The sequence below is a fragment of the Erpetoichthys calabaricus genome, chromosome 11, assembly GCF_900747795.2.
Source record: "Erpetoichthys calabaricus chromosome 11, fErpCal1.3, whole genome shotgun sequence".
NCBI classification, from domain to species: Eukaryota; Metazoa; Chordata; class Cladistia; order Polypteriformes; family Polypteridae; genus Erpetoichthys; species Erpetoichthys calabaricus.
In genome coordinates, this window is record NC_041404.2 from 148,264,240 (window position 1) to 148,285,264 (window position 21,025).

The following is a 21,025-nucleotide window of genomic DNA, read 5'->3' on the forward strand; positions in this document are numbered from 1 at the left end:
AACACTCAGCATCATAAGTCGCCTTCGAACAGATAAAGGCGCCAGCCACAAAATATATTTCTGGTAGTTTGTCATTTTTGTGGTTACTAGGATGACTGGCTCTGTACTTGTTCTTACCTCGAATTGTGTAATTAATATTTCAATCCAGGATTATTATTTCTGCGGCTGCTCGAACTCGTTCCGTTCTCGTATCCCCTCACGTTCATTTCCCATCACTGAATCCTCCGAAGTTGGTGTTTTCGTGAAGTGAAGCCACGTGACGCCCCAGCGGACTCAGTGCGCGCGCCTCCTCTGTTGCGCGCCGCCGCCGCCGCGCCTCAGCTCCTAGAAGCGGTTGCAGGTGCAGGCGCCGTCGGTCCGTCTGTCAAGCCCGTCGTAAGATGCGCTCTCACCTTCTCCTGCTGCTGTCCTGTGCGCTGGTGCTGTTCCACGGCGAAGGGCAGCCGGTAGAGGTCAGCGAGCTGCTCCGGGCACTGGACAAGGCGGTTGGCTTCTTTCAAAGAGAGTTTCGGCAGATCAACCTGGACGGGGTCGTCGGTTTTGGCATCCTAAATGGCAAGTGCTCGGTCCGAATCGATGGGTTTCTTTCACGTGCCTTAAATGCTGAATGGGGCGGGCTGGGGTCAGTGGTGGGTGAACAAACCGAATAATGAAATCCAAATGTAGCAGCGACGTGCAAGTTCTGTCAAATTACGCGAGTCGACTTCTTTAAAGGGGGCTTCGTGCACAAACCATATTAAAAAAAATAAAAAATAGAATGGGTCTGCGACATGAAAAGCCAGCGCGAGCCTCCGTGTCCCCAGAGACGGGGACTGGGCTTCACTCGTCGCTGTTTTTTATTTTATTCAATTTGAATCTCTTTACGGGACCACATTTTACACAATTTGTAATTCTGCTCTTCGCAGGGTTTCGTCCTGTCATATCGTGAAAGACATCGGCGACATACTGTATATCTGGACTGCTTTGATTTCCCTGTAACGGCCCGAGAGTTCACTCGTTACCGCACCTTAATGAGACTGAAGCTGAAACTGACTTGTGTGTGACGGCGTCTGGCAGGTAGTGCGGTGGCTCCCCAGCGACTAAATACTTTACCTGTGCAGCTGCCACCAAGACTCGTGCGACAATGACAGGCAGAACGCGGTTGAATTGGAGCAGTTTTGTTGTTCATATAATAATCCCGTAGAAAAACGACAGCGCTAACTCACGGTGTCAAAGTGTGTGCATCACTTAAAACTGCCAGGGCTGAAAATATCGAAATATGGAAGCAACTACAAAGTGGACTTGGGATTTGAAAAAAAAAATGCTTTGAATAAACAAGTTAGCTAAAATCCATCCAGCAAGTTTAACATGTAAAAATGTAAATGAAGTCATAGTTGCTTCTAATTCTAAACAGTAAAAACGGACAGTTCATCCAACTTCCATCCATCCTGGCAATACTGGCTGTAAAGCGTAGGCAAGTGATGAGGCACCAGGCCATCTCAGAATTACAGGGGTCTCTAACTGAACATGCTACAAAAGTCGAGTGAGAAACTCCCTTAGGTTTAACTAGTGAAAATAAAAATGTATAACTCTGACTAGCACAGTGGTTACAACTCCAGATTCATCTGGTAGTCAGGAGTGGTGCCACCATTGAGGCGAATTAGACATTCACCCCGGCTAGGGATCCCAGTCACATGGGTTAGCTACCGAGCAGTCGGTTGGCGCACTAATAAGCTTGGCTGAGGGCGCAAAAATAACTCAGTACTGGCACAGTAGGCATAAAGCAGGAATGCCAGTCCACTACGGGCACATTTACACACACAATAACACAAGGCCAGATTAGAGTTGCCAACTGCCTGACGTGCACATTTTACTAATTCACGGTTTATCATCACCACTGTGTGAGTGCAGTGAAATTCTTACTTGTATGTGCTAAGCCACGCATTGGAAGAAAAAAGACACAGGGAGTGCATGCAAACTCCTACAGAAAATGAATGGAGCACAGAATTTAAACCCAGGACACTGACACAACAGTGTAACAAGTACACATGAAACTGATGTTACACCTGATCCTAATTCTAACTGGTCAAACTTCATCTGTGCATCCAACCTGCTTATTTAGTTCTAAATCATTCCTTGGGGTTCAAATTCTTTGTTCATATTTGATCACAACATTACAAACATTTAACACTTCTTTTATGAATCCCATACCAGACGGCATATAACAGAGACATATGCATTGCATTTCTCATTTCAACAGAGGGTGCATCACAAACAATTGTAGCAATGGATTTTATTACTACAAATGTTTGTGATTCACCATCTGTTGGAATGAGAAATACAATGCATTTTATTACCACATGCATTATAAAATACATTCCAACAGATGGTGTATCATAAACATTTGCAGTAGTAAAATGCTTTGCATTTCTCATTCCAACGGATGGTACAGCACAAGCATTAACACTGCTTTTATGAATCCCATAACACATGGCATATAACAGAGACACATGCACTGCATTTTTCATTCCAACAGTTGGCTCATCACAAACATTTGTAGTAATATATTTTATTACTAGAAATGTTTGTGATGTGCCATCTGTCAAAATGCTAAATGCAATATTTTATTACTACTTGCATTACAAAATACATTCCAACAGATGGTACACTGCAAACATTAATGCTGTGCCTTGTGTTGATAACTTAGATTTCAGCCCGTTTTAGAAGGGTAGCACAGTTAGTACTTGCATAAAGTGTAGTTCCTGCCACGCTGCATGTTCATCTGAGATGACAATGAATTAAAATGAGAGTATAAGTTTCCCACTTGGGATAAATAAAGTTCTATCTATATATGATATAGTGCCTTTGGTACCAAGCCATCCATCTATCTATCTATTGTGGTGGATGGCCAGGGTCCTTGACCTGTTGTGATGCCCCTATGATGAAAATGCCCTCTTCCCTGGTTCTTCCATCACAGGGGCATCATGGTGGGGCAAGGGCCCTGGCCACCTGCCACATTATTTTATTGTGCCTTTCCTATCTATCTATCTATCTATCTATCTATCTATCTATCTATCTATCTATCTGTTATATAGTGCCTATCATATCTATCTACCTATTATATAGTGCCTTTCATATCTATCTATCTTGCCTACTATGCTATAATTAATATCTATCTATCTCCTAAAGTGCTGTTCCTTGCCCTATAATTCGTTTTTTCTCACTTCAATGATTTCTCATAATTTCTTTTCACTTTTGTGCCACACCATTAACAAGTCTCTTGCGTTAAGAACAAGAGTCAAGTCCTACATTTGTTTCTTGCTGTTTTCAAACCTGGCCACAGAGCACCTAGTTCTTCACATTTCCGAATGTTAGCTCACCTTTATTATTTAGCAGGTAACAGATTATAATAGCATATGATGGTATGAAATATAATAATTTGAATTATGGTCCATTTACTGTGAACCAGTCCAAATACAGAATGGTAGTTCTTGTCCTTATGTAGAAAAAAAAAAACAAACTCTGGCCCTGTGTCACCTTTAAATACAGTGTAAATGTTGTAATGGCGAGACAACAAGAGGATTAGCCTTGATAGTCAGCTTTACCATAAATAGCTTGTTAAACCCCTGCACTGATTCCTTTTTGTTTATTTTTTTTTTAATTTTTCTAAACTTGCACTTTCACACTGCTGTCCCAATCTGTCACATATTCGACTATTAGATGACAGGAGGCAGTTTCATTATTGGCCAGCATTCAGTTTGGTTTCTATCCTTTCTTATGGATATCCAGGTTGTAGTTTTTATAATCTTCTTCCTCAACTGTGGAGATAAAAACAGGGGCTGTTTTTTTTTTTTCTGGTGTTCCTGCCTTACATCTTTGATTCTCTGCTGCTCACAGTCTGTAGGGGACTTGCATGTTCTCCACGTGTCAGCTTGGGTTTTTCTCCATGTGAAAGACTTGTTGGTTAGTTTGGCCGATGACTTGTCTTCATCCTGTGACTTGTGCCTTTGACTGCCTTCCCATGGAGTTACTCCAAGTGCACTTCTGCCTTCAGTGTAAGTTTGACCTTCCATATTCAGGCACATTGATAAAGCAGTCATGTGCAACCCCACTGAACTAATTCTGTGACTTCTAAAAGCAGTTGTCTACCCCGGTGATGATTTAGGGGGTGTCGTATTAAAGGGGGTGAATACTCATGGGATCAATTATTTTGTGTTTTATGTTTCTAATTAATTTAGACCACTTTGCTGAGATCTGTTTTCATGTTGTCATTAAGCTCGAGCTGATTGACCATCAACTTCACATATACAGGGCCACATCGACATGGCAGATGCCTTCATGAGATAGCGGCTCTATGTAACAGATAGATAGATACATGATATGAAAGGCACTATATAACAGATAGATCTGTAAGGCACTATATGATAGATAGAAGGATAGATAGATAGATATGAAAGGTACTATATATTAGATAGATCTGTAAGGCACTATATGATAGATATGAAAGGCACTATATGATAGATAGATAGATGATATGAAAGGCACTATATAATAGATAGATCTGTAAGGCACTATATGACAGATAGATAGATAGATAGATAGATATGAAAGGCACTATATAATAGATAGATCTGTAAGGCACTATATGATAGATATATAGATAGATGAAAGGCACTATATGATAGATAGATAGATAGATAGATAGATAGATAGATAGATAGATAGATGAAAGGCACTATATAATAGATAGATCTGTAAGGCACTATATGATAGATATGAAAGGCACTATATAATAGATAGATAGATAGATAGATAGATAGATAGATAGATAGATAGATAGATAGATATGAAAGGCACTATATGATAGATAGATAGATAGATATGAAAGGCACTAGATAGATAGATAGATAGATAGATGAAAGGCACTGTATAATAGATAGATAGATAGATAGATAGATAGATAGATATGAAAGGCACTATATAATAGATAGATATATAGATAGATATGAAAGGCACTATATAATAGATAGATCTGTAAGGCACTATATGATAGATATGAAAGGCACTATATAATAGATAGATAGATAGATAGATATGAAAGGCACTATATGATAGATAGATAGATAGATATGAAAGGCACTATATGATAGATAGATAGATAGATAGATAGATAGATAGATAGATAGATATGAAAGGCACTAGATAGATAGATAGATAGATAGATGAAAGGCACTGTATAATAGATAGATAGATAGATAGATAGATGATATGAAAGGCACTATATAATAGATAGATCTGTAAGGCACTATATGATAGATATAAAAGGCACTATATGATAGATAGATAGATAGATGATATGAAAGGCACTATATAATAGATAGATCTGTAAGGCACTATATGATAGATAGATAGATAGATAGATGAAAGGCACTATATTATAGATAGATAGATAGATAGATGAAAGGCACTATATAATAGATAGATATATAGATAGATATGAAAGGCACTATATAATAGATAGATCTGTAAGGCACTATATGATAGATATGAAAGGCACTATATAATAGATAGATAGATATGAAAGGCACTATATGATAGATAGATAGATAGATGAAAGGCACTATATGATAGATAGATATATAGATAGATATGAAAGGCACTATATAATAGATAGATAGATAGATCTGTAAGGCACTATATGATAGATAGATAAAGAAAGACAACAAAACCAAGAAAAAAAGCATTGGCGCCTCCACCCCGTGTACTTGATAAAGACGAGATGTCGGCCAATTGCTGCGCCGTCTTAACAGACCGAGTCCACGACTGAACTAACAGGTACAGACGGTGCGGTGAGTTTTTCGAGGTTAGGCAGGGAGGTGTGTGTTTTGAGGGCGGGAGCCGGCAGTGAGGTCAGGTGCGATTTCCTTCTGAGGGTCTGCAGAGGAAGGAGAGAAGGTGTTAAGTGTGCATCGCCGAGCCCTGGTCCAGCTATATGTACATTTAGTGAAGCCCATCGACTGACTTCCATGCACTCGCGTGTGACATAAGACAGATATGAGAGGCACTTGTCATAGAAGACAAGCGTTGACTGGCACCGCACATCTGGATATCAGCTATGGATCTTCACCTGCCATAGTGCATGATGTCAAAGTCAGATTCAAGAAGCCACCTCAGGATGGGGAAAATAAAAATGTCTTTATTGCCACAGGCGCAGAGTCACTCGGCCCGTGGTAGGAGATGACTGACTTACAGCTCCTTAAACACACAGTTAATTACAAACGGTATGTGATTAGTTTCACTTCTCATGTCCTTGCAAGTTCCCGATAAGCAGACCCTTCAGAGTCAGAATTCTGCCACACGAGATTATAATGGTTCTCTTGTAGACAAGGAGCAGCGGGACTGGGTCACACATCAAGAGGCTTCAATTAAAATGCTTCCTAAGCCTGCTAAAGGCCAAAGCTGACAGCTAGCGCAGTGTTGGTCCTGGTGGGCCGCAGTGGCTGCAGGTTTTTGTTCCAATCAGATTCAAAATCGGTGATAATAATCGAGAACAACTGATCTCATTTAATTAGCTGGTCTTTTTTTTACTCTTCTCTTATTCTGCATTCGGAAAAACCACAACAGTATGATTTTTATATTTATACGACATTTAGAAATATTTCAATTTTTTTTCAAAAGCTAGAAATGCTTAACTCACTTTTGTTGTTTTCCTATTATTTTCCTGTGTAGTTTGCACCCTTCATTTAACCCTAAGAGTGACAATTAACAACCAGCATAGCAGACACCCAGGATGATGAAAGCTGCAACGACTTCAGTGTCAGACCCGCTGATTAGTAAAGAATCAGTTAAATAACCAGAACACCTGGAAAGGCAAAATGAAAATGAGGTTGAAAAGGCTGTTAATACTGCACAGCCAATCAGAGCGAAGCAGGCCTGCCGTGCCTCAGAGACCCGGGTTCGACGAGGGCTGTACAGGTTTGGTTAAAACCTGCTTGTTCTTCACTCAGTGAAGTGATGGTTAAGCATCAGCAGGAATTGGCTCTCATTTTTCATGTATTCTCTCTTTCCCTGACCGCTGTCTGTGAGGAGTTTGTACCGCTATGCCGCCACAGTTTGTGTGTGGTCATGTGACTGAATGGCTACGTCTGATTGGTGAAACGGAGCCATGTGATTAAAGTTGCTGCGTCTGATTGGTGAAACGGTCATGCAGTAGATCCATTGGCGGCTTCTCTCTGGCAAAAATACAGCGTATATAATGGAAAAAAAGTAACGATTCGAGTGTTGCCCAATGTAGCAGAGTATGAGTCGCGTTTCTTCTTCACAAATGTACTCAAGTAAAAGTAAAAAGTATGGTGCAGTAAAACTATAAATACACTAATTTAAAAAAGTTACTCAAGTAAATGTAACAGAGCAAATGTAAGTCGTTACTACCCACATCTACATATAACTGCTCATTACATTTTAATAAAAATCTACCAAACGTAGTTTGTAATTTCTACATTGATTCCAAAACACAGAAACTGGGAAATAACGACTCACTTAATTAGGCTAAGAAGTTGGCTGGAACAGCGAGGCAGCAGCACTACCACTGCATCACCGTGCCGCCCTAATCAACATATACTGTATATATATATATATATATATATATATATATATATATATATATAGCATAGTTTACTGTCAAATAATGCAAAGAGTACGCGACACGTGTTTCACCCTTATCACTGCACTGAACCCCTCTCGGGGATCGAACCTCGGACGTCAGCGTTAGAGGCGAAGCTGTGTGGTTCGTTTATTTGACAGCCTGGAGATCGGGGTAATTGTATTTATAGCATCCATCCATCCATTTTCCAACCCGCTGAATCCGAACACAGGGTCACGGGGGTCTGCTGGAGCCAATCCCAGCCAACACAGGGCACAAGGCAGGAACCAATCCCGGGCAGGGTGCCATCCCACCGCAGGACTCACACAAACACACCAAGCACACACTAAGGCCAATTTAGAATCGCCAATCCACCTAACCTGCATGTCTTTGGACTGTGGGAGGACACCGGAGCGCCCGGAGGAAACCCACGGAGACACGGGGAGAACATGCAAACTCCACGCAGGGAGGACCCGGGAATTGAACCCAGGTCACCAGATCTCCCAACTGCGAGGCAGCAGTGCTACCCACTGCACCACCATGCCGCCCTACTTATAGCATTCGTAGTCTGAATCACAATCTGACTGAATGGGTGGGTACAGTAAACTATGCAACACTCTATGATCTGATCTCACAATTGAGAGGAGTCCTGAGAGGGTGGCGGATGTTTGCCGACTTGCTGACCAATCACAAGCGTTACCTGGTAGGTAACCACCCATACAATCAGATTGTGATTCAGACTACGAATGCTATGAATGTATATATATATATATATATATATATATATATATATATATATATATATATATATATATATAATCCAATGTCTGTCTGTCCGCTTTTCACGACAGAACTACTTAACGGATTTAGATCTTTTTTTTTCTATTATTTGCTTGAACATTCCGGTTGATTTTGCGACTTCTCTCATCGCGTGAAGGATCATAGTTTGCTTGCAGTACTCGCGGTGTGTAGTGTACGTTACCTCCGCTTGGCTAGCGAACGAGAGTACCACTTAACGGATTTAGATCGGGTTTTCTTCTGTTATTTTCTTGAACATTCCAGCTGATTTCGCGACTTCTCTCATCGTGCTAAATATCAGAGTTCGCTTGCAGGAGCGGCATACTCGCGCTAATCCGAGACAGAGGGGCGAGGGGAGGGGGAAGCGTGACGTCAGGAGTGGGCAGTGCCCTCCTCACTGTCCTGTTTCACTTCTACGTGGGCAGAGCCGCAGGGGACGGCTAGTCAATATATAATCCATCCATCCATCCATTTTCCAACCCGCTGAATCCGAACACAGGGTCACAGGGGTCTGCTGGAGCCAATCCCAGCCAACACAGGGCACAAGGCAGGAACCAATCCCGGGCAGGGTGCCAACCCACCGCAGGACACACACAAACACACCCACACACCAAGCACACACACTAGGGCCAATTTAGAATCGCCAATCCACCTAACCTGCATGTCTTTGGACTGTGGGAGGAAACCGGAGCGCCCGGAGGAAACCCACGCAGACACGGGGAGAACATGCAAACTCCACGCAGGGAGGACCCGAGAAGCGAACCCAGGTCCCCAGGTCTCCCAACTGTGAGGCAGCAGCGCTACCCACTGCGCCACCGTGCTGCCCTACAAACCAATATCCTTTGGTGAATTTTTATCAAGTTTCGCTCTCTCTGCCCAAAGAAATCTCGCTACTCAGCAATGGCAGAATCCCGCCGTGTTCATCTGACCTTGGCTTTAACAAGACTAACGACAGGGCACTGCGCTGCGTGTGTTTTAGCTACCCATAATTCACTCTGGGGCGGCACGGTGGCGCAGTGGTAGCGCTGCTGCCTCGCAGTTAAGAGACCTGAGGTTCGCTTCCCAGGTCCTCCCTGCGTGGAGTTTGCATGTTCTCCCTGTGTCTGCGTGGGTTTCCTCCCACAGTCCAAAGACATGCAGGTTAGGTGGAGTGGCGATTCTAAATTGGCCCTAGTGTGTGCTGGGTGTCCTGCGGTGGGTTGGCACCCTGCCCAGGATTGGTTCCTGCCTTGTGCCCTGTGTTGGCTGGGATTGGCTCCAGCAGACCCCCGTGACCCTGTGTTCGGATTCAGCGGGTTGGAAAATGGATGGATGGATGGATGGATAATTCACTGCATCAGCTTCTATCCGTTGCGATTACCGTGTAACTTTCAGATTTCCGTTACTTTTTTGGACCGACCCTCGTAAATTTAGGGCAGAGTGGTGGCTCTGAGGCTAAGGATCAGCGCAGGTATCTGGACGGATACCAATTCAAATTCGGTAAGCGCCAGAAGGGATCCCACTCTGTTGGGCCCTTAACCTGAAATGCTGTACAATGGTTGACCCCTTCCTCTGACCCCCAAAGTTTGTGCGAAAAGACAGTCACCCCTCGGAGATTAATGAATCAAAATGAAATCCAAACGTCTCCTTCCCCACTCAGTGGTTTTATCACCTTTTCTGTATTAGGAATTGTCAGGTTCGGCAGATCTGCAGGTCTTTCCCTAATTTATCTCCTGGTCTCGCTCCGTCTACAGCCGAGTTGGGTGAGGCCTTACGGCGGTGGCCTCCCGCAGATCATTCGATGGATGCCAACAGTGCAGGCCACGTCTCCAAAGTGAGGAAGATGATGCAGAGACTGGACGGTACCCTCCAGCAGGCATCCTACACCCTACAGGAGAGCGATCCATCTTACTTCAGAGGTAAGGAGACCCGAAAGAGTGGTGGAAGGTGCAGACAGGCCTGGCGTTTTGTTATGTCAATCTACTCCAATTGTCTATCTTTGCAGAATTTGAGCCCATTCTAGACAGCGGCTTTTGGAGCCTCCCCAAAATGTGGAACACGACCAGCCCACGTCTGGTCTACCCGGCCTTCCAGGAGGTGGCGTGCTTCAGCGAGCAGCTCAGTGACAAGTGCATCGCCCTCCTGCTTGGAACCTGGTAGGCCATCACTCCGGCAAGGACGTGTCAAGAATTGGTCAGGATGCACTCACTCATTAAACCCAACGGGAAGACTTTAGTTTAGGTTCTACCCACAATGCATCTGCTAGTTATGTTATAAGACATTAAGAGCTGCTTCATTTGGTCTTAGTAACACTTACAAGGGTGGTGGAGTGGAGTGGAGTGGAGTGACATGTCGCACATACGTCCAGAACAGGTCATCCATCTGAAGCTCAGCATGTACTTGGATGGGAAAGGCTTGGGTTGCTGCTGGAATACGACCAGCAGGGGGCGCTTACCCTGTGGTCTGAATGTGGATCCCAATGCCCTGGTGCTGTGTGCTAAAAAACTGGCGCCGTCATTCAGCTGAAGTCCTGACTCTCTGTGGTCATAAAAGATCCCTGGGCATCCTTTGTCCCGATGTCCTGGCTAAATTGCCCACCATGGCCTAGTCATTCTGGCCCCCTAATCATCTCCTGTCTCTTACCCCTTCACCACCTAACAGCTAATGTGTGGTGAGCACACTGGCGAAAAAATGGCTGCCGTCACATCACCCAGGTGGGTGCTGCCCATTAGTGCTGGCTGAAGTGGCTCCTCACTCACTGAAGTGTTTCAAGTACCTATATAAAAGTAAAGAATCATCATCATCATCGATCTTATATTTTGTATGTCCTTATTTTAAGAAGTAACATTCTACTTGATCTACTTGAGCAAGGAAAACGAACTGAACACCTCCAAAGCTTAAGGAATGCTGGTTATTATGGTTGAATTGCTGGCCACCTGTGACGGAGACGGCTACCTGTATTGCTTAATGACCCGCGTGCCCTTTCTTGGTTGTTGGTTTGAAGGATGCTGACAAGAAGCAACATGCAGTTGGGGGTCATTGCAGCACCTCGAACCCCAAACACAACCACAAGTGCCAGGTGCAAATGCAAGGTTTATCCTGCAGATTTCTCTCGCTCGCTCTCTACCTGCCAGGACAGCTTTGTACGTCCCCCACACCCGACTCCAACTCCCCAAATGAGGAGCAGTGGCTTCCTTTATACCAGACCCAGGAATACTTCCAGTGGAACCAGAAAGCACTTGCAGCTCAGGTCAGGTCGGGTCAGGACCCTCCTAAAATGAGGAAACATCCTCTCCACAGATCCCACGAGACCCAGCTGGGCTGCCCACTGGAACTCAAATTCTCATGAAGCCCTGCAGGTGTGTATATGGGAGACCCACCAGAGAGTTGCTGCCACCTGTTGGACTGGGAGAGCACATGGCCCCTGGTGCCAGTCTCTATTACCAAGGTATCCCAGCTCAGTAGGGAACCATTTGTCCCGGCCAGGATGGCAGTCAATCCTTGTATTCTGTGACAAGTGCCTTTCATATCCTATCTATCAATCTATCTATCTACTTTAATAAAGTACTTTAAAAAATCTATCTATCAATCAATCTATCTATCATATAGCGCCTTTCATATCTTATCTATCTATTATATAGTGCCTTTCATATCTATCTATCATATAGCGCCTTTCATATCCTATCTATCTATTATATAGTGCCTTTCATATCTATCTATCATATAGTGACTTTCATATCCTATCTATCTACTTTAATAAAGTACTTTTTAAAAAAAAAATCTATCAATCTATCATATAGCGCCTTTCATATCCTATCTATTATATAGTGCCATTCATATCTATCATATAGCGCCTTTCATATCCTATTATATAGTGCCTTTCATATCCTATTATATAGTGCCTTTCATATTTATCTATTATATACTGCCTTTCATATCCTATCATATAGCACCTTTCATATCCTATCTATTACATAGTGCCTTTTAAATTTATCTATCTATTATATAGTGCCTTTCATATCCTATCTATCATATAGCGCCTTTCATATTCTATCTATTATATAGCGCCTTTCATATCCTATCTATTATATAGTGCCATTCATATCTATCTATCATAAAGTGCCTTTCATATCCTATCTATCTACTTTAATAAAGTACTTTTTTAAAAAAAATCTATCAATCTATCTATCATATAGCGCCTTTCATATCCTATCTATTATATAGTGCCATTCATATCTATCATATAGCGCCTTTCATATCCTATCATATAGCACCTTTCATATCCTATCTATTATATAGTGCCTTTCATATTTATCTATCTATTATATAGTATCTTTCATATCCTATCTATTATATAGCGCCTTTCATATTTATCTATCTATCTATTATATAGCACCTTTCATATCCTATCTATCTATTATATAGCGCCTTTCATATCCTATCTATTATATAGTGCCTTTCAAATGTATCTATCTATTATATAGTGCCTTTCATATCCTATCTATCTATCATATAGCGCCTTTCATATCCTATCTATTATATAGCGCCTTTCATATCCTATCTATTATATAGTGCCTTTCAAATTTATCTATCTATCTATTATATAGTACCTTTCATATCCTATCTATCTATTATATAGTGCCTTTCAAATTTATCTATCTATTATATAGCGCCTTTCATATTTATCTATTATATAGTGCCTTTCATATCCTATCTATCTATTATATAGCGCCTTTCATATCCTATCTATTATATAGCGCCTTTCATATTTATCTATTATATAGTGCCTTTCATATCCTATCTATCTATTATATAGTGCCTTTCAAATTTATCTATCTATTATATAGTGCCTTTCATATCCTATCTATTATATAGCGCCTTTCATATTTATCTATTATATAGTGCCTTTCATATCCTATCTATCTATTATATAGTGCCTTTCATATCCTATCTATCTATTATATAGCGCCTTTCATATCTATCACACCACTTGCTTTTGTGTGTCAGTAGGGAAGGTGCCAAATTCCTGAATAAACTGATCAGCCAAGCCAGGGTTATTACTTGAGTTGCTGGCAGAAAAGATAAAGAGAACGGCACAAGGAGAGGCCATCATGGAGAATGTGTGCCCAGTCTTCTTCTCCTCCTCTCACAACAAGTCGTCCTGGCACACATTTACCCAGGGGTTCATTCCCACACGCGGCGCTATCGTACCTAATAACGCCTTCTTCCAAATGTGCCTGACTTCACCTTGGCCTGTTATAATATAGTAGACTCACTAGCATTATGGGAGTATTTCTTTATATTATTATTATTATAGTGTAAATGTAGTTCCTATTCTTGCAGTTAAATAATTTATATATATTTTGTTTTATGATCTACATTGCTGCTGAAGTAAGTAAATGTCCCTTCAGAGATCAATAAAGAACCATCAGCATATTTTCTTTTTCCATTTTTATTTTATAGGAAAGACAATGGAACTCCGTGCATTGTCACTAACTCATGCAGAAACCTGATGACGAGGTTTGGATGTGCCGATTATTCCCTCTCTCATCAGCTGCTCTACTTTATGATTGGACAAATGGTAAGGAGCCTGCCGGGTACGGCGTAGCCTTCCACCACCACCACCGAGCTTCTGCTCAGGCCAATATTAAACTCTCGTCAGGCTGATGTGTGTGCGTTTTTAAATTACGGCTTCTTCTGTTGCTGCTGACACAAATATGTTGGGTCATAAAAGCTTCTGCCACTTAAAGCTGGTGGTGTCCTGACCAAGGGGCACCTCAGCGGCCTACCTGAGGACCATGCTGTTCCCCGTCCTGGGCATGTGTGTGGGATGTGAGAGGAACACCAAGTAACCCCGATGACCCCACTGTGGCCTGATTTGGGTCATTCCATGTGAAGTTTTATTCTGAGCAGGATTTCAGTTTTTTGATTACTTTTTATTTTGACTTCAGTTGTGAACGTGTTTTTTTTTTTTACACTCTAAAGAGACATCACATGACCAATTTGGTCTCATTGGTGACATCATGGGACACAACATTTAAAAAATATATTCCTGGTGGACATACTTAAAGGAATTTCTGAAGCACTTTAGCGTCGTGAGTTTCTTTACAAGGTTGGCCCTTGTGTCAGGTTTGGAACTCCTTTCTGTCCTCAACTTATCTCTCTGGTCTTGGCATCTCGGTCCTTCTGCCTTGCCAGTTATGATGCCTGACTACCTGCCTTTTGGCCACGATTGGTCTGTTTCAGGACATGTGACATTGCACACATTTGATTGGCTATTGTGTCCTGATGATGAGTGACCCTGAGCAGAGTGTTTGATCTTTTAAGGACCTCGGCACTCCTGCCTTTCTCACGCTGTAAATTAATTCTGTAATTTCTCGCCCTGCAGTGCCCATCAGTTCTCAGGATATAAATTAATTAAAACAGGCATCTGTACTTATTTCAAACTCCCAGGTCTTAAAGTAATCCATATTACTAACCGAGAATGCTAAACCGGATGGACGCAGGGACATCCGGCCATGGGCCGTAGCCGCAAAAAGACGTAATGCGCAGGCGCAAAAAGAGTCCGCGAGAGGCGGCTGAGGAGCCGCGAGAGGCCGTAGCCGCAAAAAGACGTACTGCGCAGGCGGAAAAAGAGTCCGCGAGAGGCGGACAAAAGAGGACGAGAGAGGCGGATGAGGGGCCGCGAGAGGCGGACAAGACCACAGAAAAAAGGAGTGAGCACAGAAAAAACGAGTCAAAGAAATGAGTCACAACGAGCACCGAAAAAAGGAAAAGGCACATAAAAAAGTAGTCAAACGCAGGCTCAGCACGAAACACATTACACATGAAACTAGCCCCCCCCCAAAAAAAGAAGAGGCTCGCGCACAACAGGAAGGCACCCCCCCCCCCCCACAGGCACTGGACGGGACACACACCAAGAGGGGGATTCAACAAGCCCATGGAACACAAAAAAAAAGAACACAAAACCACCCCACAGACCGTACAAGCAAGAGACGGGACACACACAAAGAGGGGGATTGAACAAGACACAGGAACACAAAAAGAAAGAAGACGCTCGCGCAACAACAATCCTCACCCCCCCCCCACACACACATCCATAAGAAGTGACACCCAAAGCCACATATTCTAAAGTGAACGTCAACACCTTCACACTAGACAGCATAGGTGTCAGCATTGGTGGATCTCCTTACAATAAAGCACTATTAACCGTTCAACTGCAGAAAAGGAAACATATTAACAGTGAGTGCGATCCTCCTTATTACTTATCCATATTTCGCAAGCTGAGAAAGAAACAAGTCATGAATACACGGTCACGGGTACAAAACGATTCAGAAAGGATAACGGGAACAAACACACAAACACGAAAGAAACAACAAAATAGACGGCGGCGCATAAAACAACTTCTACAAACGTTGATAAATAATAATACACTATTCCCTTTGGAGAAAAAGTACTGTTATTAGGAGGAGATTTTAAACAGTGCTTAACTATTGCTCCACATGCAATGCGCTCACCTATTGTTCAGTCCACCTTAAAATACGCGGACAATTGACATTCCGTTGATGAATAATCATTTTCCCTTTGGAGGAAAGGTACTTTTATTAGGAGGAGATTTTAGACAGTACTTAGCTATTGCTCCACATGCCATGCGCTCAACTATTGTTCACTCCACCTTAAAATACGCGACGACGTCATACATAAACAACAAGAGACCGAACTACAATACATATACAGGCGCGAGACCTGATTGGTGATAATACGAAGAAACGAACAGTCCGCATATTAACAGTGAGTGCGATCCTCCTTATTACTTATCCATATTCCTAACGATAAAGATCAAACAAGTCATCAATTCACGATCACGGGTACAAAACTAGACGGCTCGAGTAACGGGACCACAAACACGCACCCGCATCAAAAAAAAAAAATTCACGTCACCTACAACGCGCTTCAAAAAAATGTTACCCGGACAATTGGCATTGCTTTCAAAAGATACACTTAGTACAAAACATGCGATGTCCAGATCCCGCATATAACAATTGCTTATTACAACTGAGAGATGGTACACTCACCAATACAGATGTAGTTCACCCAGATATTATTACAATTCCTCAGCCCTTTATCTGCGACGACTTACTTACGGAGATATTTGGAACAGCAATCTCATTAGACCAAATACCCCTTTTAACACAACTGACTATATTCTGTCCAAAAAATATTCATGTGCATCACATTAATAACCAGGTCATTTCATTACTTCATGGAAAGGCACGGCTCTTTCTAAGCTCTGACAAACTTGACTCTGATGACAACAATGACCATCTTAATTTCCCCTTAGAATATTTGAACACTATTAACCCAGCCAGATTTCCACAACACAATCTTAGCCTTAAAAACGGAACAATAATCATGCTATTAGGAAACCTTAACACTACACAGTGTTTATGCAATGGTACACGTTTAGCCGTCAACACCATGACACACAATGTTATTCAAGCAACAGTTCTTACAGGATCACATGCTGACAATACTGTTCTAATTCCTAGAATTGACCTTACAAGTTCTAACCTGGAATTACCTTTTACACTTAAACGGCGACAGTTCACCATTACACCTGCCTTTGCCATGACCATCATCTGACGTTGAAGTTAAGGTCATAAATGCTCCATGCCAAACCTTTACACTGTACCAAACACTGAATTGTTTGCTTCCTATATGCGTCATCTACACCTTCACACTATGCTATATCTCATTCATACATCACGCTCTTTGTAATTTCCCAACACCAGGGGGTTGGCGAGCGAAGCGAGCAGGGGGCGGAGCCCCCTAGTTGGATAAAGAAACTGAAACAAATGCATATGTTACTAGTGCAATATAAAAGGATGCTTGCAATTCCTGACAGGAACGTCCTGTAAATTCAGGTCATCCTGTGTCATTTGAGCAAAGTAATTAAAATTTAATATAAACAGTCTGCAGTTCAAAAACACATTTTTTAATGCTAGCAAAAAATCTGAGAAAAACTCAAAAATATATGAATTAGAACTAAATAACTCGTGTGGCTCAAAAACCTACGCAAGTCCCTGAAATTGACATGTCGTGCATGGCATCTGACACCATGTCACTGTCATTGTTTCCAGAAAGGCTGTTCAAACATCCTGCAAGGAGAGCGCAGAGGGTCTCGCATCAACATGACTGGACGCGAATACGAAAGGATCTTCTGCTCTAACATGATGAAACGCAACGTGGCCTTCGAAAATAGTGGATTTCCAGTCGAGACGCACGACATCTTTATGGAGAACAGTGAGTTGATTAAAAACGCGTTAGGAGCTGAAACAATCCTGCTAATAGCAGGTAGCAGTGGAAAGGTGCCAGTCGAATAAAGCATTGGCATAATTTAGAATAAAGACATCCAAAAAAAAAAAGACCAACTGAGACAGAGAGAGATAGAAAGGCACTATATAATAGATAGATAGAAAGATAGATAGAAAGGCACTATATAATAGACAGATAGATAGAAAGATAGCTAGAAAAGCACTATATAATAGATAGTGTAACGATAGATAGATAGATAGATACTTTATTAATCCCAAGGGGAAATTCACTATATAACACTATATATTCACAATAGCGCTATATAGCCCTGGACCCGGCCCTGATTACACTCGGAGGCATGTATAAAATAACACAAACTGTTTAATTTTCTTCCCCTGTGGGCGCACATCTTCCCCGTAACCCACAGGCAATACACAGTCCCAATTAAACACTACTAATCACCACAAAATACGCCCTTCTGGCATCACCACTCCACCCTTGAAGCTTTGTCCTCTCCTCCCGACTCTGGCCCCTTTTATAGCCCACCCGGAAGTGTTCCAGGTGCTTGACCACCTGGTTCCAATTGCACTTCTGGGTGGGGCTGAAGATTTGTCCAGCTGGGCTGTGGAATCCATGCAGCACCCCCTGGTGGCCACCCCAGCTCCCAACCGGGCTGTGGAGGACTCCATCTCCCATGGAGCCCTGCGGGAGGTTGAGGCATCACCGTCGGCCAGGGAGGCTGCCACCAAGTGTCCCGGGGGAGGTACTGAGTCGCCCATGGTTGCTCCCCTAGAACATATGCAGCAGGGGCATCCCGTCCGGGCATAGGACCCGGCCGCCCGTCACAATAGATAGATAAATATTAATTTTAGCATAGTAGGCAGGATAGATAGATAGATTTGAAAGGCACTATATGATAGATATTAATTTTAGTATAGTAGGCAAGACAGACAGACAGATGCAGTATACAATGGATGGAGAGAGAGAGCGATGTCAATGGCGCTATATGGAGAGATTCAAAAAAACTGAACACTTTCAAAAATGTTTTACTCTGTAAGCCAGCATCACATGAACATGCGATCTAAAGCAGTGTGTAAAAGACCCCCTCACACTTTCTTAATCTTACAAATGCTCAACCTACCCAAAGACCCCTCGTGTTGCGCTGCACATACCAATTCCTCTCAGACCCTTTGTAGTTTATCGCCATTGATGGTTGACACTGCAGCTACGAGGTGTTCCTTTATTTTCTCAAGCTGCATCACTTGTACAATAAACAAACAATAAACTTGTAAAATAAATGAAGGATTTGGTGCATATGGCGTGTTCATGTGATGAGTACTTACTGAGTGATACATTTCTAAATGCAGTCATTTCTTTTTTTTATTTTTAAGTGCTCTATAGTTTTAAGATAGAATAGGCAGTTTATAAAAATTTCTATATATAACAATATATAACATTTATATAACAATGTCTATATAGTTTTAAATATTTATTAAAAGAAAGATAGACATGAAAGGCGATAGATAGATAGATAGATAGATAGATAGATAGATAGATAGATAGATAGATAGATAGATAGATAGACATGAAAGGCACTATCTATCTATTATATAATGACTTTCATGTCTATCTATCAATTATATACTGCCTTTCATATTTATCTAGCTATCTATTAGATAGATGGATAGATAGATAGATAGACATGAAAGGCACAATATAATAGATAGATAGATATGAAAGGCACTATATATAATAGATAGATAGATAGATAGATAGATAGATAGATAGATAGATAGATAGATAGATAGATAGATAGATAGATAGATAAGATACTGTGACTGAAAAAGTATTCACCCCCTTGGAAGTCTTCACATTTTATTGTTACAGAACATTGAATCCCAGTGGATTGGATTTGGACGCGTTCACACTGATCAACAGAAAGAGGGTCTTTACTATCAAAGTGACAAACAACAGATGTCCACTAAGTGGTCTAAATTAATTCCAAATATAAAACACAAAATAATTGACCACATACGTATGTTGCATATTTCTGGGTGAATACTTTTTACAGACACTGTACAGAGATGGACATTAATGGCACTATATAATAAATATTTGTGGAGTGGGCACTATATATCCAAAACACCGTTAAATCAGAAAAACAGGAAATATCGAGATTGATGAAGCCTAATCTTTGTCTTTTTTTCTTTCTTTCTTTCTGGCAGTAATGCTGTGTGGGATGGCAGGCTATTCTGATTTCTACAAGTCCAGCTGGCTAAGGCAAATCCTTGCATGGCAGGACACTGAAGAGGGCTGTTTTGGAAGACACGGTAAGTTGGTAATCACTTGTTCAAGTGCCTGATACAAAAGACGGACACGTCGCACTCACAGGTGGAACAAATTTGGAGGAAACAGTGCTTGGCCTATAGAACAGTAAGAGGACGCCTCCTAAAGTGGCCGGCTGTTTATTTTAGGTCTTTTTCAGCGCTTGCTATTTGTGTAAAAGAACCTCGCTGTTGCATATCAGATGCCCTGTTTCTCAAGTGCAGCATCGTCAGAAGCCAGGATTTGGAGTGCAGCAGACATCTTTTGGATCTTATCATGGATTTCTTTTAAATGAATGTTCTGACGTCACTCTGCAAAGAGTTCAGTGTGTGTGTATATACAAAATTGTTGTTATAGAAAATATCAATGTGATAACACATAATGTGTAATTGCGGTTTGTCTTTACAGAAGGGCTGGCCAAGTCTCGTATGCAGGAAAGGAAGGTTTTGGAGATTATGGAGCTTCATAAGAGAGTGAAGAGAAGAGAAAAAACATTGCATGGTGAGATAAAGTCTGTGGTAATTTACAAATCGTCCACCTTAATAAAAGGATACATGTCTGTGTGTCTGTATATCTGTATGTCCATTTGGTTGCTATGTCTGTCATTCCAACAGATGGAACATCGCAAATGTTTGTAGTAATAAAACACAATGCATCAGTCAATCCAACAGACGACACATCACAAATAAACGTAGTAATACATGTAGTAACGCCGCTAGTCTTTGTTATAACTGAGGAAGAGAGTACATTATAAAATGACCTCCATTTTTGCTTGTTTTTTTTTTTTTTTTTAGATGGTTGTTCGAGTCACATGACAGCAGTGGCGGTAAGTGCACTAGGAGGGTACCTGGACTACTACCAGACAGAACAGGACGTCACAAAGAGGCCACTGGCATAGCTCACAGATGATGGTTCCTGATTTGAAGACATTTTGGGAGGGTGTGTTGTATTCCAATAAAATTAAAAAGAAAAAGCACTTCAGAATGA

General features: G+C 41.8%; 1 protein-coding gene across 1 annotated transcript; it reads left to right on the top strand.

Annotated features, from left to right (window-relative positions):
* Positions 1–284: 284 nt before the first annotated feature.
* On the top strand, positions 285–21,025 carry c11h16orf89 (chromosome 11 C16orf89 homolog). Its single transcript, XM_051934331.1, has 8 exons — positions 285–629; positions 10,032–10,317; positions 10,404–10,554; positions 13,862–13,979; positions 17,539–17,701; positions 19,939–20,043; positions 20,447–20,539; positions 20,833–21,025. The coding sequence occupies exons 1-8, from the start codon at positions 381–383 to the stop codon at positions 20,934–20,936; spliced, it is 1,269 nt and encodes a 422-aa protein (XP_051790291.1). The 5' UTR covers positions 285–380; the 3' UTR covers positions 20,937–21,025.